At 42.5% G+C, this 16,553-nt stretch overlaps 3 protein-coding genes across 5 annotated transcripts; 2 read left to right on the top strand and 1 right to left on the bottom strand.

The window, feature by feature from the left end:
* Positions 1-1,243: 1,243 nt before the first annotated feature.
* On the bottom strand, positions 1,244-7,577 carry ccdc61 (coiled-coil domain containing 61). Of its 3 annotated transcripts, none has more exons than XM_069146747.1 (13): positions 7,493-7,577; positions 6,270-6,429; positions 6,099-6,181; positions 5,330-5,490; positions 5,064-5,216; positions 4,770-4,977; positions 4,587-4,687; positions 4,248-4,468; positions 4,020-4,098; positions 3,723-3,920; positions 3,606-3,639; positions 2,664-2,730; positions 1,244-2,553 (listed from the first exon to the last, which is right to left on the bottom strand). In XM_069146747.1, the coding sequence occupies exons 2-13, from the start codon at positions 6,415-6,417 to the stop codon at positions 2,459-2,461; spliced, it is 1,548 nt and encodes a 515-aa protein (XP_069002848.1). In that variant the 5' UTR covers positions 6,418-6,429; positions 7,493-7,577; the 3' UTR covers positions 1,244-2,458. The 3 variants fall into 3 exon arrangements, with proteins under 3 accessions (XP_069002848.1, XP_069002849.1, XP_069002850.1); XM_069146748.1 differs by having other exon boundaries at positions 4,248-4,465; XM_069146749.1 differs by having other exon boundaries at positions 4,605-4,687.
* A 156-nt stretch (positions 7,578-7,733) lies between these two features.
* On the top strand, positions 7,734-11,275 carry itpkca (inositol-trisphosphate 3-kinase Ca). Its single transcript, XM_069146750.1, has 7 exons — positions 7,734-7,883; positions 9,216-9,315; positions 9,465-9,678; positions 9,781-9,985; positions 10,172-10,273; positions 10,350-10,421; positions 10,526-11,275. Exons 2-7 carry the CDS (start codon positions 9,267-9,269, stop codon positions 10,742-10,744), a joined length of 861 nt encoding a protein of 286 aa, XP_069002851.1. The 5' UTR covers positions 7,734-7,883; positions 9,216-9,266; the 3' UTR covers positions 10,745-11,275.
* A 3,813-nt stretch (positions 11,276-15,088) lies between these two features.
* kcnk12l (potassium channel, subfamily K, member 12 like) lies at positions 15,089-16,526 on the top strand. Its single transcript, XM_069145609.1, has 2 exons — positions 15,089-15,401; positions 15,520-16,526. Exons 1-2 carry the CDS (start codon positions 15,104-15,106, stop codon positions 16,524-16,526), a joined length of 1,305 nt encoding a protein of 434 aa, XP_069001710.1. The 5' UTR covers positions 15,089-15,103.
* Positions 16,527-16,553: the final 27 nt, after the last annotated feature.

The raw sequence follows: 16,553 nt of genomic DNA, 5'->3' as shown, positions 1-16,553 counted from the left end.
TGACGACAACTTTCGCATTACGGAGGAGCTGCTTGATCTTGGGAGTCTAAAGGGCACAACAACGGGTAAGGACATTTTTGAAGCTGTGTCGGATGCAATTGACAAAATGGAACTTAAATGGGATAAGCTGTGTGGAGTTACAACGGACGGGGCTCCAGCGATGACAGGCGAGCCCAAAGGAACGGCCTCAATGGTGCCAAGGTGCGGGAGAGTGGAGGCCAGGCTGTTAACATGCACATGCGAAGCTTCGTCTTTGACACACAACTACGCAACTTCAATGTTGCGCACTTCCCCACGTTGTCCGAAATCAAACGTGCTTTTCCAAAGGTCGACCTTTCTGCTAAAAGGGGGACATATGTGTCCGTGATCACATTTCTCATGACAGAATTCAGTCAGCGCTTCCGAGACTTTTCTGTCATCGAGAAAGAAATCGAGCTGTTCTCGACTCCCTTACACGAGTTAGAAAAATATATTACACAGTATTCATGTGTTGAAAAGCCCAATTACTTCATAAATTCAGCCAATTAAAGTTGATAACATTTTCTAACAAACGTTAGTTGAGGTGTTAACAACCCCAATGACTTATTTGCATAACTAACTTTAAATATAACCATCCCCTTGTTCCCTTATTGTTCCCTTTATTCAGGGCTGTGAAGGGAGATCACCATCTTGACTAAAAAGCAATCTGAGGCAGCTGTTTTGAGAATGAGCCGTTCACCCTTTCTGTAACAAAATGAAAACCCGTTAATGGAAAGTTGTGATGGAGGCTGTTTTTTTTTAATTTTTTATTTAAGCATATTCAATTATCAAGCATAATGTACCTACATTTGATTGATTTTGTTAACTTTAATAGTGACCCAGCCTTTCGTGTATTTTGTCTGTATTTGGCCGTCAGTGAAAAAAGTTTGGACACCCCTGGCATAAACCAACATCAGGCATTCATGTCTCCCTCCTGAGTTTCCCACTGGGAGCACAACAGCTGTTCAGACGCTGCCTGGTTTCCCTGAAAGGACGCCTCTATGCCCACAAGTCTATTTGTTAATTAATGAAAACAAGCCAGCTGCAGTGCTGCAAAGTCTTCCCGGTTTCCCTTCGGGCTCCACGTCAACTGACACCAGTGCAAAAAAAAACAACAAATAACAAGCAGAGTGCACAACGGTACAAAAAATAGTGTCTTTACACAACAAATATGTTTCTTATAAATTATATTTTCAGGAGGTAAAAAAAAAAGGCATCACATGAGGAAGATTTATAGTAACAGTCTGAGCAGTTTTATAGAAAATTTGGCAGTTTCACAACAATGAAAAAGTGGTCAGTGTTCATACACTCGCATGCACGATCATCAGTAAAAGTGGAATGAATTTATGATCAGACAGCGATATCCAAAACAAATTGTTAGTTATTTTTGACAAGTATTGTTCTCTTACACAAATATTCAATATATTTTCTGCTTGAGTGAGATATTTTCAAAAGGATATAAAGAAAATGTTAAACTTGAACCCACTATGTGGATGAGCTACAAGGTAAATCCCTATGTCTGAAAATCAAGCAGGAAAGAGAAGAAAACACGAAAAGATTTGGCAGGGACAACATTTGACCACCGACGCGTGGTGACGTGCATGCAATCAATCATTTCATCTACTTGATTATTGCCTCAGGGTACAGGAACTGGAATGTTTCCCAGCATGCACTGGGTTTTAAGAAAACAAGTCCATCTCAGGTTTAACAGTCTGATCAGCGTGTAGCTCAACTATCGCACAATATATTGACACACATTGACATTTCTGCAGGATGTAACCTTGGATCTGGGGACATTTAGACATTTTAAAAATCAAATAAATAAGTGAGGAATCACAAATTAACATTTTTAATTGATGATGAAAATAATTAGCTGCAACCCAAGAAAAGGTCTCCAGACATAAATGTGCTGTTAAATGAAAACCAAATGATCCACTCGCCTTCCCCACGCTGAAATGTGTTTTGAACTTTAAACATTAAAGTGACTCAACCCACAATGTCTGTCAGACATGTTTAAAAATGAAAGAAGAGAAAACATGAAGCATTTTAAGGGTAAAAATAAAACATTCACCGACTGAAGTACTGCCCAAATTTGACACGTGTAAGTAACCGTTTGGTGAGGTTTAAAAACAACAAAATAAAGGATAACATTACACTCGGACACAATCATATTTTTAAGTTAATTAATAAAAATGAAAGAATTCTAGTCCACAAAAAGCAGCCGGATGAGCTTCACAGTGATGGCTGTAGTTTCCTGACGTCCTGGAGGTCCGAGCCTCCAGCAGGACTTTTTAGTCTCTCGTATGAACACGCACTCTGGTAAACTTGTCACTCGTGTTTGACTCAAGCTGTGCTCACTGGTCTGCGGACAGCTGACGGCCGGACCTCCATGCTGTGCAGTTGTCTGGTCACATTATGTAGGTGTGGCCTTCGCAGCGGGTTAGTGTCCTGTGTCCAAGTCCCTCATGTATTCCTGAAGTGCCAGCAGCCGGGCATCGATCTCTGACAGCTCAGCACCCGTGTCTATAGAGCTCTCTGAGTTTGTGATGTCAATTGAAAATTAGATATTAATTACGAGGTGGACTTTTTGTTTTTTTCTAATCAGTTTACTGCAGTGAAAAATGTAACAGAGATTCATGACTTACCTTTGTCTTTGATTCTGTGTGTTGGAGTACTGCATAATGGCTTCCTGGACAAAAGGCCTCCTCTAGGCTGGAGACACACGGATAAGGAAACACAAGATAAGGCTGGTGATACTTTACGTATTCTTATTGTTAACAAATCCCACGAGAAAACCACAACCAACAATGACTTGATCCTACTGACAAGAACTGCCTGAAGTGGAAATTGATTGGTTTTGTAAACGGGTGAGCGTCTGACGTCGGTGTTATCAATTCAGCCTCTTTAGTCTGAATTGGAGGAAGCTGAAGGAACCGATTCATTTAATTGTCGCTATCATTATAATCAGTACTATGACATTATTACCGTCGGCTCAAATTACTATTAAATACTTCGTCTCATTCTCTGCCCGTGTGCTACAGCAGCTCATTTTAACTTCTCTTCTGGTTCATTTCCTTCTATTTTTGTTTATCGGGTGATGATAGCCTGCTTGAAATTCCTCTAATTAGTCCAAACGTTCAAATTACAAAAAGTGTTTTCACGCTTCACACTATTTGAGCCATTGCTCGGTTTGATCCGGACCAAGAACAGCTCTTTGGTTCAGACCAAACCAGGTCGGTGTGAAAGCACTTGTATCAAACGTGTATTAATCCGCAGCCGCCGATAAAAACACCATTTCGTGTTACCACGTGACACTACGGTGGCTGGATGTTTGGGGAAATTAAAATACAAAAATGAAACAAATATCTTGGTGAAGCTTTACATCTTCAGAAGTAACAAACGTGTTTGATGTTGCAGTTTAAAGACAAAGTCAACAAGAAGGACAGCGCTGAGAAAGACGAGCACGCGGCTGGTTTTGGTCTTTTCATGAGATTTGTTGGCGGCAACAAAAACAACCGCGTCGTTTAGAAACACACGAGACGGCGAGCAGCAATCATCAGCGTAGCCGGGTTACACTCATTGCTCACCACATTGGGTCCATTGTACGTCTGTTTTCTTCCTCTGGAAACACAGTAAAAGAAAAGATATTAATACAACCAGCTGCAAGAGAGACTTCACAAATCTGTCCAAGGCACGTTCATCACCTGAACAGAGTTTTGGACATTTCCTCCATATCCACTAATGAGCTGTCAGAGGAGTTCCTGCTCCCTCTCCGCTCCAAAGACAGACTCCTGCCTCTGCTGCCGGACCGGGCCACTGGAGGATAGAGGTCTCTGGAGCGGGAGCGGCCTCTTTCGGGGAGGACGGGTGATGTCAGTATGTCCCGTCGCACCTTCCTGTGTCTGGCGCAGAAGACAGGGGGGGGGGGGGGGAGAAACCGTTGAGCTAAGCAGCTGAAGCATTAATCACAAAGTGTCAAAGGTAAAAGAATGGAGACCAACTTTTTGAGATCTGCTTCCTTCTGTCTGCGCTGTCTGTCCTGGATGTACGCAGTTGGGTCAAAGCGGGGCACCCGTGACCCTGGAACACAGTAGGTGCGAATATTGAGATCCAAACACATTATTGCTTTATTTTATAAATGTGGTTTATAACTGATAAGTTAAAAAGAAAAAGGAAAAAAAAAAAAGCCTTTTGATCTACAGAAGGATCATCATGAGAGGAGTTACTACCAATGGGAGAAGGTGACGGTCTGGGTATGCGAGCATGTGGCCCCGTTGAGTCCGCTCTTCTTCCTCTTTCCGCCGACCTTTGCCCTCTGTCCTCCGTCCGTTCTCTAGATCCTGAGCGAGCTCTGATCGTCCCGAAGCCAGACCGTCTCTCGCGGGAAAGGGAGCGATAGATTTCCCCGTCAAGCCGGGAGCTGATGTGACCAGACACAGGAGTCACCCTGCTGCAGACACACAAAGAAAGTACGCATTGAGCAAGTAACCCAGATTAAGGTTTCAAATGTTTAATCCACAATTAGTTGGAAGTGAATGAAAGTGAGAGAGAAAGTAAAGATATAGTACACGCTTAGATTGTCTAACCCTCTCCGTAGTAACGTCAGTTCGGTGGTGAGATTTTTGACACGAACACGGAGAACACACTCTGATGCTCTCAGCTCCTCCAGCTGGATAGAAAAGAGGGAGAAAAAAAAAAAGTTCAAACCTGCCGAGACAAAAAAAAAAAAAAATGTCCTCGAAGATTTTCACCTGCTGCATTAAGATCCGCTGTTCCTGGCATCTCTTGCTCGTCGAGCGTTGACTTTTGGCCCTCTCCTTGACGAGCTGCTCCTCCAGCGTCCTCACCATATCTTTTATCCTCCAGTCCTCTCGTCCAGATGTGGAGCCACTTCCACTCATCTGAAGTCGCTCCAGAACCTTAGCCATGGCCTCCTTCTGTTCTTTCACCACAACCAGCCTTGAAAATAGTCATAGGCATAAAAAAAACAACAAAGTCCCGTCCTTTCATGTGCGCCACAGCAAGAGAGATGAAATGTAACCTACTCTGCTCGTAGCCGCTGCACTTCTAGATCTGCAGATTGGTTGACTCCAGAAGAGGTGAGAGCGCTGAGCTCAGCTCTGAGTGCTTTGATTTCCTTCTGCAGGGCAGCTGGGTCAGGCTTCCCCACATAGGGCAGAGGTAAAGGGTAGTGTATCCTACACATACAAAACAGTAGGCAGATCAAGACGGCTTTCACCGCACACAAAACCCGGAAATGCAATCTGTGGCCAGGAGGGGCAATGATCCAACAGAGGTACGAGACACAAACCTGTCGAACTCCACAGTGTAAATGAGGATTAGATATCTTTTGGCAGTGAGAGCAGATGACTGCTGATGGGCGTGAGGACGACTGACCACTCCTGCCTTTCTGTTGCGGAGCAGCTCCAGGTCAGCATAGGTCAAGAGGTCGAGCGTAACAGAATCACTCGCCTGCGGAGAAAAATCGAGTTCACTATGCAACGTCAAAAATAATACGAATAATAACAAAAAAAAGATTTTATGCGATAAGCGTCCTCGTTTTATATTTATGACTTTTTCACCCGTCTCTGATACTTAGAGCAACAAACATTTGCATAAATGAAGAAGCACATATGGTGCTTAAGGTGTGTTCAGACGCGGCAGCTTACTTTAGCTTTCGTCACACACAACTCAACACAGCACTGAAGCTTACTACACAGACACACAAAGTCTGAGTGTGTGTTGCGTTTGCAAGTGTGCGACGGTTCAGCTGAGACCGACTTTTAAAAGCACCCAGAAATTCCCAATTGCTTCCCTTATTTTCCTCCAGGCTCTTTCAGTTTGGACCTCGTGCCTGTATGTTAATTAAAAAGAGAAGGGGAATAAGACAGCTCGGGATAACTGCGTTTTTTTTTTTCCGCTCAAGTGGAAAAATTGAACTGGAATGAACGAGTCTCTTCCTCAGCTCTCACAGCCTCCAGCAAATCTGTCTCTTCAAATCTTTCTTGTGACCTTGAGAACATTTGTGCTGCCTCTAGATTTCTCTCAGCACTCTTATCTGAATGCAGCGTCAGACATACCTTTCTAACAGCTGATTCCAACATGCTACAGAAAATAGGGAACTGTTTGAAGTTGCCAGTTTTGCGAGTGAGGTCTTCAATATCTGTAGAAAAATAAATAAATAAATAAGGTGACAGAAATCATTTGTGCCTGTGATGACATTTAATTTATGATAAATATTTGCCACTTACACGCCGGATCAAATTCCCCCCTCCACTGATCTGACGTCATTGAGTCGGAGATTTCGACATTCAGCAAACCCTTGTCCACCTCGATCTTCACAGAAAACTCGACTCCTCGAAACACAATATCCTCCATCACCTCGGAGCCCTCTTCCATCGCTCTGGGTCTCTGCTGGAGGAATAAATAGTTGTTGCAACCAGAAGAAACAGGACTCAACGAACTCCTCTACTGTAAGAAACACAGCTGGGTGTTGTTAGTGGACAATTTACAAGCTCTTCTATATAAAGCTGCAATGATTAGCTGAGGGATAGAAAATGAATCGCCAACTATTTTGATGATGATTAACTGTTACGAATCCCAACTTTTTTTGTAAAAAAAAAAAAAGAAAAAAAGAAGAAAGAAATTGCTTTAATTCTTAGATTCAAGCCTCTTTAATTGGATTTTTTTTTCTGGTTCCTTCAGTCTCCATGATAATAAATTAAATATCTCGTGGTTGTGGACTGTTGGTCAGGACAAAACAAGACAATTTTTTTTTTTTAGACACTTTAAAAGACCAAACATCTAATCAATCGATCGAGGAAATAATGGACAGACTAATCGATAATGAAAATAATGACTAGTTGCAGGTAAATTGAGTTATAAAAACACAAAACCGTAATTTCTACAGAAAACAAAAGGTGTCTGTTATGTTAAATTTAGCTACAGATATCACTCGTAAAATTTTAGTTAACAGCTACTTGCATGAGCAAAGTAATTTTAAATTGACCCATATTATTAATTATTATTATTATGATTATTATGATGGTTTTCCCTCCTCACGCAGATTCTGCTGTTACCCAAACTCACCGCGAGGGGCGGTAGAGAGCAGAGTCCGTTTCAAAAGGTGTCATCGTGTTGTTGTTTTTTTTTATTGAAAAAGTTCTGCTTGATGGGACACATCACGTGTTACACAGCAGAGCTCCGAGGTCGCGACTAACAAAGGTAAGATGTCAACAGTGTCTCGTGCTGCGTCACGGCGCCGTTACGTTACATTACGTTACGTTACATTACGTCTCGTTACGTCTCGCGCTCGACTTCACTTTTGAAGTTAAACACCTTTAGCTCGGGTTAGCTAGCACGGACTAACTATCGTTAAGTTAGTTCAGCTGACTCGCAAAGCCGGCTGACCCGGGCCGTCGGTGCAGTGAGTAGCCGCGTTAACGGTGTCCGGCGTGCGAAACGGAAACGTTACCGTCGGTCGCGGCGGTGCTCCTCGTCCCGGTGAAGTGTCAGCGCGCAGCTGCTCGCGAGTGAAACATCGCGGAGAGTTTAACTCGGTGGAGCAAATGGAGCAACTTGGCCGACTGACCGGCGGTGATCTGAAAGTCCCGAAGCGGTTTGTTGTGAGCCCCCGGGGCACCGGGGAGACGGGAGCGGTTCAACAACCGGGAACCGTTAAATTCTTCTTCTCCTGTTTGCTCTGCCTCGGCCGCCTCTTCCTCCTGCCGACATTTGACGCAGGCTCGACGCCTCTCGGGCGCATCGCTGCCCCCTACAGGCACCGAGCAGACACAGCAACGCGGGGCGAGGTTGGCAAGTCGAAGTAGCGGAAGAAGTATCTCATACTTAAAAAAAAAAAAAAAGTATGTAATAATATATAATCTCATATAAATAAGTTATATAACTCTGTTAAAGCTCCACTATTAGTAAAACGCCTGCATTCAAAACTTGACTGATGTAAAACCTGATTTATCGTCATCAATAACTACTGCTGAAAAAAAATGTGCCACAAATATGCAAATATTTATGTTAAGAACTATCTCAAGTAAAAGTTTCTGTTTAAGTGCCGATATTTACTGTTGTAATGTGTTTTTATGACTTAGCAGAAGTGTAAAATAGCACGTAAGTAAAGTACAGTACCTGTATAGTTTTAGTGTGGTAGTAGCCTAATGCTATAATAATTAGAGCCCGACTGATAAATCTGTTGCCTACACCGATATTAGAAAGTACAAAAAATTCTGATATTGACATATCTGACAATATTCTTTCCAGTGTTTATAAAGACATTTTTTTTGCAATGATCTATTAAATGTGGTTAGCAAACACTTTTGACACCTGTGACAAAGATGTATAATGGAGGCAGAATACTTTACAATTTATTGTTCACATTGATATCAGTGCACTGAAACAGTAAACTTCACAAGAGGGTATAGAGAATAACAAAAACAACGACAAAAAACAACACAAATAGAACAATTTCTAATGTGCTCCAATTATCTTTTTTTGCATTATGTTTTGTAAAAAAAAGTTCTTATATTGGCCAACATAAGTGCCAATAACGGCATATCTGTGAGAGCCCAATATTAACTAAGATATTAGTATAATAATAATCTGACCTTGAATATTTTTTGGTTGTATGATCTGCAGTCAAAAGCATAAAAAAAAAAAAAATGGTGTTACTTCAAAACAGAACTGCTAGATTAGTATCTAATTCATAATGACGTGACGAACATAATAATGTTAATTTTGGACACATTTCTCTCCAGTCAACAAATCCATATATATAATTTTGTACGTGCTACATTTTTAGCAACATTTCAAAACTGGGACAGAGTGGGGACATTGTCTCAAGTGTGTTCAGTTGTCCACTGGTTCGTCAAGTAGTGGTTAAGATCAGTTTCCAGTAGAAAAGAAGTGCCTCCTGTAAATGTTTGATTAACCTGACCTCTGCATGTCTTCACTTATTCCTGGGGAAGAGCTGTTTCCATGGAGACATTGTGGATCCATAATTTGAGTGTCTGAGTCTGAAGTCTGAGATTCTTGCTGCCGGTCTGAAATAAAACAGGAGTGTGACCTGGAGAGAGTGTGTGTGTGTGTGTGTGTGTGTGTGTGTGTGTGTGTGTGTGTGTGTGTGTGTGTGTGTGTGCGCTAAAGAATGACTGACTAAGGTTGTTGTTTTTTGTCTTCTCAAGCAGAACTCTGCATGGAAGAAACAAAAAAGCTGTGGGACTTTATCTCTCCTTCCTATGACTCCCAACAAATCTCAACAGTGGCTGCAAGTGGTCGGACATGCAGGTTTGTTTATCGGATCTCTCTTCACTTTTATTTTGCTCCTTGGCCAGTGTTGTTCTGTTCCTAAAAATAGCAACAGTACAGTTATTGCAATAACACACATTCTGTGAGTCCTTTCCTCTGAGTCTCCTTTGTCTCGCTTGTCTCCACAGGGAGCTTTCATGTTGGGGACTATGGCACACTGCTGAAGAGGTTTTGTGAGGGGGAGCAGCAATGCTACCTGAGGCTAATGGAGGACACTTTGAGGCCCTTTGTTCCAGCCTATCACGGTGTAGTGCAGCGCAGCGATCAGGATTACAATGTCATGGATAACTTGTTGACCCATTTCAACACACCTGCCATCATGGACTGCAAGATGGGCAGCCGGTAACATGTCAGATTTTGTCATCAAGTGCAATTGAATCTTTCATGCAGATTTGAAGGGAGAGACATGTATTCCAGCACTAAAGTAGGCTCTGTTCTTTACAGCACATACCTCGAGGAGGAGCTGCTGGTGGCCCGAGAACGGCCTCAGCCTCGTAGCGACATGTATAAAAAGATGGTGTCTGTAGACCCAGAGGCCCCAACAGTCCAGGAAAGGGCCCAGCAGGCAGTGCTGAAAACCAGGTACATGCAGTGGAGGGAGACGCTGAGCTCCACGACAACCCTGGGTTTCCGTATCGAAGGATTCAGGGTAAGAAAAGTTCTGAGACGGTTTTGTCAGGTCGTTGATTCCTATTCATATTTATATAGGGAGCACATGCTGTTTGTGTAGGCTTTAAAAATGCTGTTTGTTTGCGCAGTAATTGATGTCCATCTTCATAGTCTAATAGCTCCAAATGTTGCATACGTGATGCTGTTATCTGTCTTTCCTGTGCAGAAGGTGAATGGAGAGTGTCACACAAACTTCAAAAGGACTAAAAGCAGAGAGCAAGTGGTGGAAGCGCTTGACAACTTTGTAGAGTCCAATACACACATTGTGGTGAGTGTGACCTTCAGTGACTTACACACACTTGTCGATTTGTTTTTTTCTTTAAAACGTGTGTCTTCCCCTTTAGTGGGGCTATCTAAGACGATTGAAGCAGTTGCGACAGGTCTTGGAGGCATCGGAGTTCTTCAGAACACACGAGGTCAGTTTGTGTGACCGTTTTGTTGAACAGTGTAGCAGACACACACATCTACATTTGAAATGTGTTTGTCTGCAGGTTTGATATGACACACTTTGTCCCTGCAGGTTGTGGGCAGCTCCTTACTGTTCGTACATGAGTGGACGGGCAAGACAGGAGTGTGGATGATCGACTTCGGAAAGACAGCGACCTTGCCCGCGCACCTTACCGTGAACCACCGCACCCCATGGGCAGAGGGTAATCGAGAAGACGGCTACCTGTGGGGTCTGGATAACCTCATTGACAGCCTAGCCAACATGTTGCCACTGACCTCAGTACCACCGTAAAAATACAAGTTGAAATGTACTCTTAACCCTTCCTTCATAGTGAATGACTACACACGGACTGGCTTCTGAGATGGTTGTGTTTTCGCAGACTTGAGGGAATTAACAAAGAAAATACAATACTGATCAGAACACATTTGTTGGCTTGTTACAAAACCAACAAATAATGCAAAAATGAACTTATAGCTAGCATTTGTTTTTATCAACTAAATACTTATTTTTTTTCAACAAATCAGCCTTGACTACTTCGGCAAAAGGACCATTGATGACCCTTTGTCCTTGTACAGGAAATTTAGCAGTACTGATGATTAGACCTACTCTTACCCACACTCTGCCAGATCCAAACTCAGTTTCCAACCTCAGCAAGTTTGACTTGACTGTCTTGATTTGAAGAGCTCACTTTTTTCAGGAAACACACAGCTCTACCAAGTATAAGCTAAAAAAATAATGGACATCCCCTCTGGCTTGGGAAGATCAGTTTAAAATGTCACATTGTGTCATTAAATTGGTGCCAAGACTATAATGGTAAAAAAAGTGGGCTTTTATTTTTCTGCATGTCACTGATTTATTTGTTTGTTTCTTCGCTGTTATTAGACAATGGGCAGGGATGAGACCAGGCACCATCATGGCTTGTTAATTCTGGAAATATAAATTGGCAATCAAAGGGAAATTATTCGACAGTTTACGTATTGGATTTAAGATTGCTTTCCACTGTTTAGAAAACATCAGTGAATGTCAAGGTATGGGGAAGTTTTATTAAATCGGCTTGGCTTTAGTTCTGGCCAATATGGGGAAGGATATTTGTCGTCCAACAAAATAAGACCGTAGCAATTTATGGAATTAATAGTTGAAATTTTGCATTGAATTTTAGGTAGTTTTCAGTCCAGTCTTTCTACTCTTAAATGTCCCATATTGGGACGTTTCTGGTGCTTTATTTATAGTCCTGACGTCCTCATGAAGATATTTTTGTGGTTTTCAGTGTCAAAAACTATTTCAATGTCATTTTACACCACCTCTCTGAAGGCTCATTAATTGTAGTAAGCATCTACACTGATTGGCTGACTATTTTTTTTTGAGTGACGCCTGACCAGGACTGTGGTTCCCTAAACTTACCGCCAAACACGACTTTATCAGCAGAGAAGTAATGACAGCGCTATCAAACCTATTTGAGCTGAATTCAGACACCGATTCAGAGACGGCAGACGACAAACAACCACCTCGTCAACCTCGTTGGTCGGTCAGCGGAGGGGAACAGAAAGAGAACGGTCACTTCACCCAATAAGCAGAGAAAGCTGCACGGCAGCCGGACGTGGGAGTCTCTTTACAGACAGTAAGTAACCGATAGCTGAACAGGTAAGAGCTTAGTTTTAGTTTTAGATTTCAGCTAACTGTTCCCACTGTACAATATACACTTTATAGACTTTTAGTTAAGTTACCTGCCCAGCGCCCGCCTTGTTTTTCTACTGACTAGTTCGAAGTGTAATTAAAACTGCAAGCAGTAATATGCGGGCCCTCGTCGGGGAGCCAGTGGGTCGGGGCATACTTCAAAAAATGAAAAAAAAAAAAAAAGTCATACAATAGCATGTCTTCTGAAATTTGAAAAACAAGTCATACTATAGTATGTAGTCTGAAATTTAAAAAAAAAAAGTCACACTGTAGCATGTCTGAAATTTGAAAACAATTCATACTATAGCATGTAGTCCGAAATACGAATTAAAGTTATGCTTTAGCATGTTGTACGATTTTGTTTTCATGTTTGACGACATAGTAGGACTTTGTTTACTCTCTGGACAACATGCTACGGTATTACTTTGTATTAAGTACTTGTACAACATGCAATAGTATGATTTATTTTTAACTGACATGTATGTCTCAAATGGGAATTGAACCCAGGAACTTCTCACTGTGGGGCAAGTGTTGTAACTACTGCACCATTTGTCACATCAGGAATAACATGCTATGAATATGAAAAAAAGTCATACTATATATAGCATGTCGGCAGAAATATGACAAAAAAAGTCATGCTACAGCATTTAGTATGATTTTGTTTTCATATTTTCTACAACAGAGTATGACTTTTTTTTATTGTCCAGATGACATGGTATGATTTTTTTTTTTCATATTTCAGATGACACACTACTTTTTTTGGACTTGAGATACATGTCACAAACAGTAATCAAACCCATGACCTCGTCACCGAGGTGACAGTGCTAACCACTACAACATTGTGCCTGTGATACTGTGACTTTCCTTTGTGCTTTTGAAGACATGCTATAGTATGACTTTTTTTGAACTGACATGCATGTCTCAAGTGGGAATCAAACCCAGGAACTTTTCACTGAGTCAACTGTTCTAACCACTGCACCACTGTGCCATTTGTCACAGCTGGGATGACATGCTATGAATATGAAAAAAAAGTCATACTATAGCATGTCATCCAAAAAGTGATGAAAAAGTCATGAAGCCAGCATAGTGGCGCAGTTGTCAGTGTTGTGTTCTCGCAGTCTAAAGGTACCGGGTTCAATTCCCGCCTGGGGCCTTCCATGTGGAATTTACATGTTCCTGCAAAACTAATAACCTAAAAGTAAAGTATGTCATCCATAATATGGATGACTAACTTATGCATGTCGTCCAAAATGTGAAAAGAAGTCATACTATGGACGACATGCTATAGTATGATTTTTTTTTTTTAACATTTTGGACAACATTAAAGAAGTATGACTTCTTTGTGCTATTTCTGACGACATGCTATAAGAAAAAAGATGCCAAAAATGCAGTTGTTTACGGAGAATAATAATGATCGCTTGAATAACAATTGGGCTTCCGCACCATCGGTGTTCGGGCCCTAATAATTTTAACGTGCAGAACACTGGAGTTGAGTGGTGGGTAGGTTTCCCAAGAGGAGAGAATAAAGAATTCAAAGTTTATCCTGGTGAGCATTGGTCAATAGGAGACCATATCATTACATTTCCATGACATCTTAGGCAACATATAACACAATGACGTTTTAAAGACATTTTGGACAAAATACTATCGAATGACTTTTTTTTGACATTTTGGACCACATAGTATAGAATTCGATTTTTTATTTTTTTTACATTTTGGATGACATCCATGACATTTTTATGACTTTTTGGACAATATATTTTACTATGACAATTTTTTGACATTTAGGACTACATACTATTGTATGATGTTTTTTGACTTACTTCTTACTTCTCTGCCTTTATGCATGACAAAGCAGATGTGCTGTCTGTCTTCCACACCTGCCTGCTGCTGTCGTTGAGCCATCAGTGGGCAGGTGGCGGGAACCCGTGCCCTTACTTGCAGCACCAGACAAGATTAAAGGGATGAGCAGACAGAGAAACTGATAGTCATGAATCAACAAAACCTCCCACACAGTCTGCCACAACAACAAAAAGCTTTCTCAGTGCGTCTGGAAGCTGCATCTCAGTGTAGGCAAACACAAAGAGGAGAACTCTTATATTTCAGATTTATTCTGATTAATAGATTAATTCTATACTTAATCTGAGGATAATCTGAAGATATTCTTTGATCCATAGGCAGGTTTAACTAAGTAATTAAATTCCCAAATGTTTTATCAGTTGTAGCTCTTTTGTGCAAAGTGAAATTGAGGCATAAAGAGAAAGATTGTGCTTTTAAAACATTGAGATGACTGCACTGATCATGCTGTGCTTTAAAGATGAGGGGTGGGCAGGGGATGATGATGTCAGCGTGTGACAGATGAAACATCAGACAGCCTCTCAGTTTGCACAAAAAAAAAAAAAAAAAAAAAAACCTGAAGAGGCTTCCTCTCACTGGTCATTGTTGAGCAGATCCATGTAGTGAGCACACGCAGGGAGTGAACGCTGCTGTCACCGAGACCAGGTACTGCGTGTTCATTACTTTTCATTTAGACTATTTGATGGGGAAGGATTTATCATATCACAATCTGCCAATGACTAAAGTATTTTGATGATTTAACAAAAGCTTTGCATGTGTCAGTGAGATTTTTGTATTGATAAGTGGGTAAAATGAAGCATAAACGGTTACACAAAATAAAATGCTTATAGCATACACCTTTTTTTTGTTTTTGTTTTGTTACAGACTATATTCTCCACAGATAACTTAAGTGATGAAAGCAGCCCTCCTGTGAGATTTTAGTGACAGATGTATAACTGCATGTAAACCAAAAGTTTCATATTGTCAGTGCTTGTATTTTCTGTGGCAAGTGATGCATATGTGACTTGGCAGCACTGGCGGAGTTGGTGCACGTTGTTGCACTGGTGGATCTGTGCTGCTGCTGCCGTGCTCATGGCTCAGAGGAGGGCTGCAGGGGGCTGCTGCTGCCCCAGAGCGCCTATGAATGAAGACAACGCTCGTTTCTGCCTGCTGGCCGCCCTAATCCTGCTCTACCTATTGTGCGGGGCGGCCATCTTCTCAGCCTTGGAGCACCCCTTTGAGCTCCGCGCCCGCCTTCTCTGGAAGCAGCAGCTGGACAACTTCACCAGGCGGTACAGGGTCAACCTGGGCGCCCTGCACACGCTGCTGCGGCAGTATGAGGAGGCCAACGGAGCTGGGATCAGAGTGGACACGCTTAGGCCACGCTGGGACTTCTCTGGAGCTTTCTACTTTGTGGGAACAGTGGTCTCCACTATCGGTAAGTCTTCAGTACTTCAAAACGTCCTTTTCTCGGGAGTTTCATTTTGCTTATGGGACTCGAACTCTGCAAAGCTACTGTTGACTTTTTTTTTTTATTTTTATTTTGTCTTCTCCAGGCTTTGGCATGACCACACCAGTGACCATAGCAGGAAAAATATTCTTAATCTTCTACGGTCTGATTGGTTGTGCTGCCACCATTCTCTTCTTTAACCTCTTCCTGGAGAGGATCATCACAATGTTAGCCTACATCATGCGCTGGTGTCATGAGCGTCGGCTGAGGTGTGCTGGAGTTGGAGTGATGGCGAGCAGGGAGGAGTCGTCCGGCGAGGAGGACAGCCTGGAAGGCTGGAAACCGTCTGTCTATTACGTGATGTTGATCCTGGGAGTGGCATCTGTTGTGATTGCGTGCAGTGCCTCCACTCTGTACAGCTCCATGGAGAACTGGAGCTACGTGGACTCTCTGTACTTCTGCTTCGTAGCCTTCAGCACCATTGGCTTTGGGGACCTGGTGAGCAGTCAGAGACAGCAGTATGAATCTCAGGAGGCCTACCGGCTGGGAAACTGCCTTTTCATCCTGATGGGAGTGTGTTGTATCTACTCACTTTTTAATGTAATTTCCATTATCATCAAGCAAACTCTCAACTGGATCTTGGGCAAGATGGTCTGCTCAGGGAAGCATCAGCTCTGTTCCTGCTCCACTCCTGGCTACTGGTGTCTCTGCTGCCCCTGCCTCCAGAACAAGAAGCACAGCCAGAGGCGTCCGCCTGCACACTTCAGGCCAAAACGCATGAAACGCAACGCGGTGCAGCCCGTCTCATCCCACTGCCACGTGGGAAGACACCACTACAAAGACGGCTCAGTGGAGACTGTGTGTGACAGTGAGACGGATGCAGGCGCCGTGGCTGAAGTATACGTGGGGCGTCGTCTGTCAGGAGAGATGATCTCTGTCAATGAGTTCATGGTGTCCAACAAGGTGTCTCTGGCTCTGCTGCAGAAGCAGCTAAGCGAAACAGCTCACCAGGGCCCACGGCAGAGTTACAGCCATCAAAATGGATTCTCTGGTGGCGTGGGGGCCCTGGGCATTATGAATAATCGCCTACAGGAAACCAGTGTGGATAGATAACATCTGAATAGCATCTTTGTTTTTCTC

Source organism: Embiotoca jacksoni, unplaced genomic scaffold (assembly GCF_022577435.1).
Source record: "Embiotoca jacksoni isolate LCO1_2020_lvr unplaced genomic scaffold, fEmbJac1.0.p SCAF_13, whole genome shotgun sequence".
In the NCBI taxonomy this organism is placed as follows: Eukaryota; Metazoa; Chordata; class Actinopteri; family Embiotocidae; genus Embiotoca; species Embiotoca jacksoni.
This window is presented reverse-complemented; position numbering and strand designations above follow the sequence as displayed.

What these genes read in the sequence shown, in the direction of transcription:
- ccdc61 (XM_069146747.1), bottom strand. Translation starts at nt 6,417, where the DNA reads ATGGAAGAGGGCTCCGAGGTGATGGAGGATATTGTGTTTCGAGGAGTC. An exon ending in ACCGTCACCTTCTCCCATTG is followed by an intron (nt 4,099 to 4,247) that starts GTAGTAACTCCT and finishes ACTGTGTTCCAG; the next exon opens with GGTCACGGGTGCCCCGCTTT. An exon ending in AAGGAAGCAGATCTCAAAAA is followed by an intron (nt 3,921 to 4,019) that starts GTTGGTCTCCAT and finishes CTTCTGCGCCAG; the next exon opens with ACACAGGAAGGTGCGACGGG.
- itpkca (XM_069146750.1), top strand. Translation starts at nt 9,267, where the DNA reads ATGACTCCCAACAAATCTCAACAGTGGCTGCAAGTGGTCGGACATGCA. An exon ending in GACTGCAAGATGGGCAGCCG is followed by an intron (nt 9,679 to 9,780) that starts GTAACATGTCAG and finishes TGTTCTTTACAG; the next exon opens with CACATACCTCGAGGAGGAGC. An exon ending in AGTTCTTCAGAACACACGAG is followed by an intron (nt 10,422 to 10,525) that starts GTCAGTTTGTGT and finishes TTGTCCCTGCAG; the next exon opens with GTTGTGGGCAGCTCCTTACT.
- kcnk12l (XM_069145609.1), top strand. Translation starts at nt 15,104, where the DNA reads ATGAATGAAGACAACGCTCGTTTCTGCCTGCTGGCCGCCCTAATCCTG. An exon ending in AACAGTGGTCTCCACTATCG is followed by an intron (nt 15,402 to 15,519) that starts GTAAGTCTTCAG and finishes TGTCTTCTCCAG; the next exon opens with GCTTTGGCATGACCACACCA.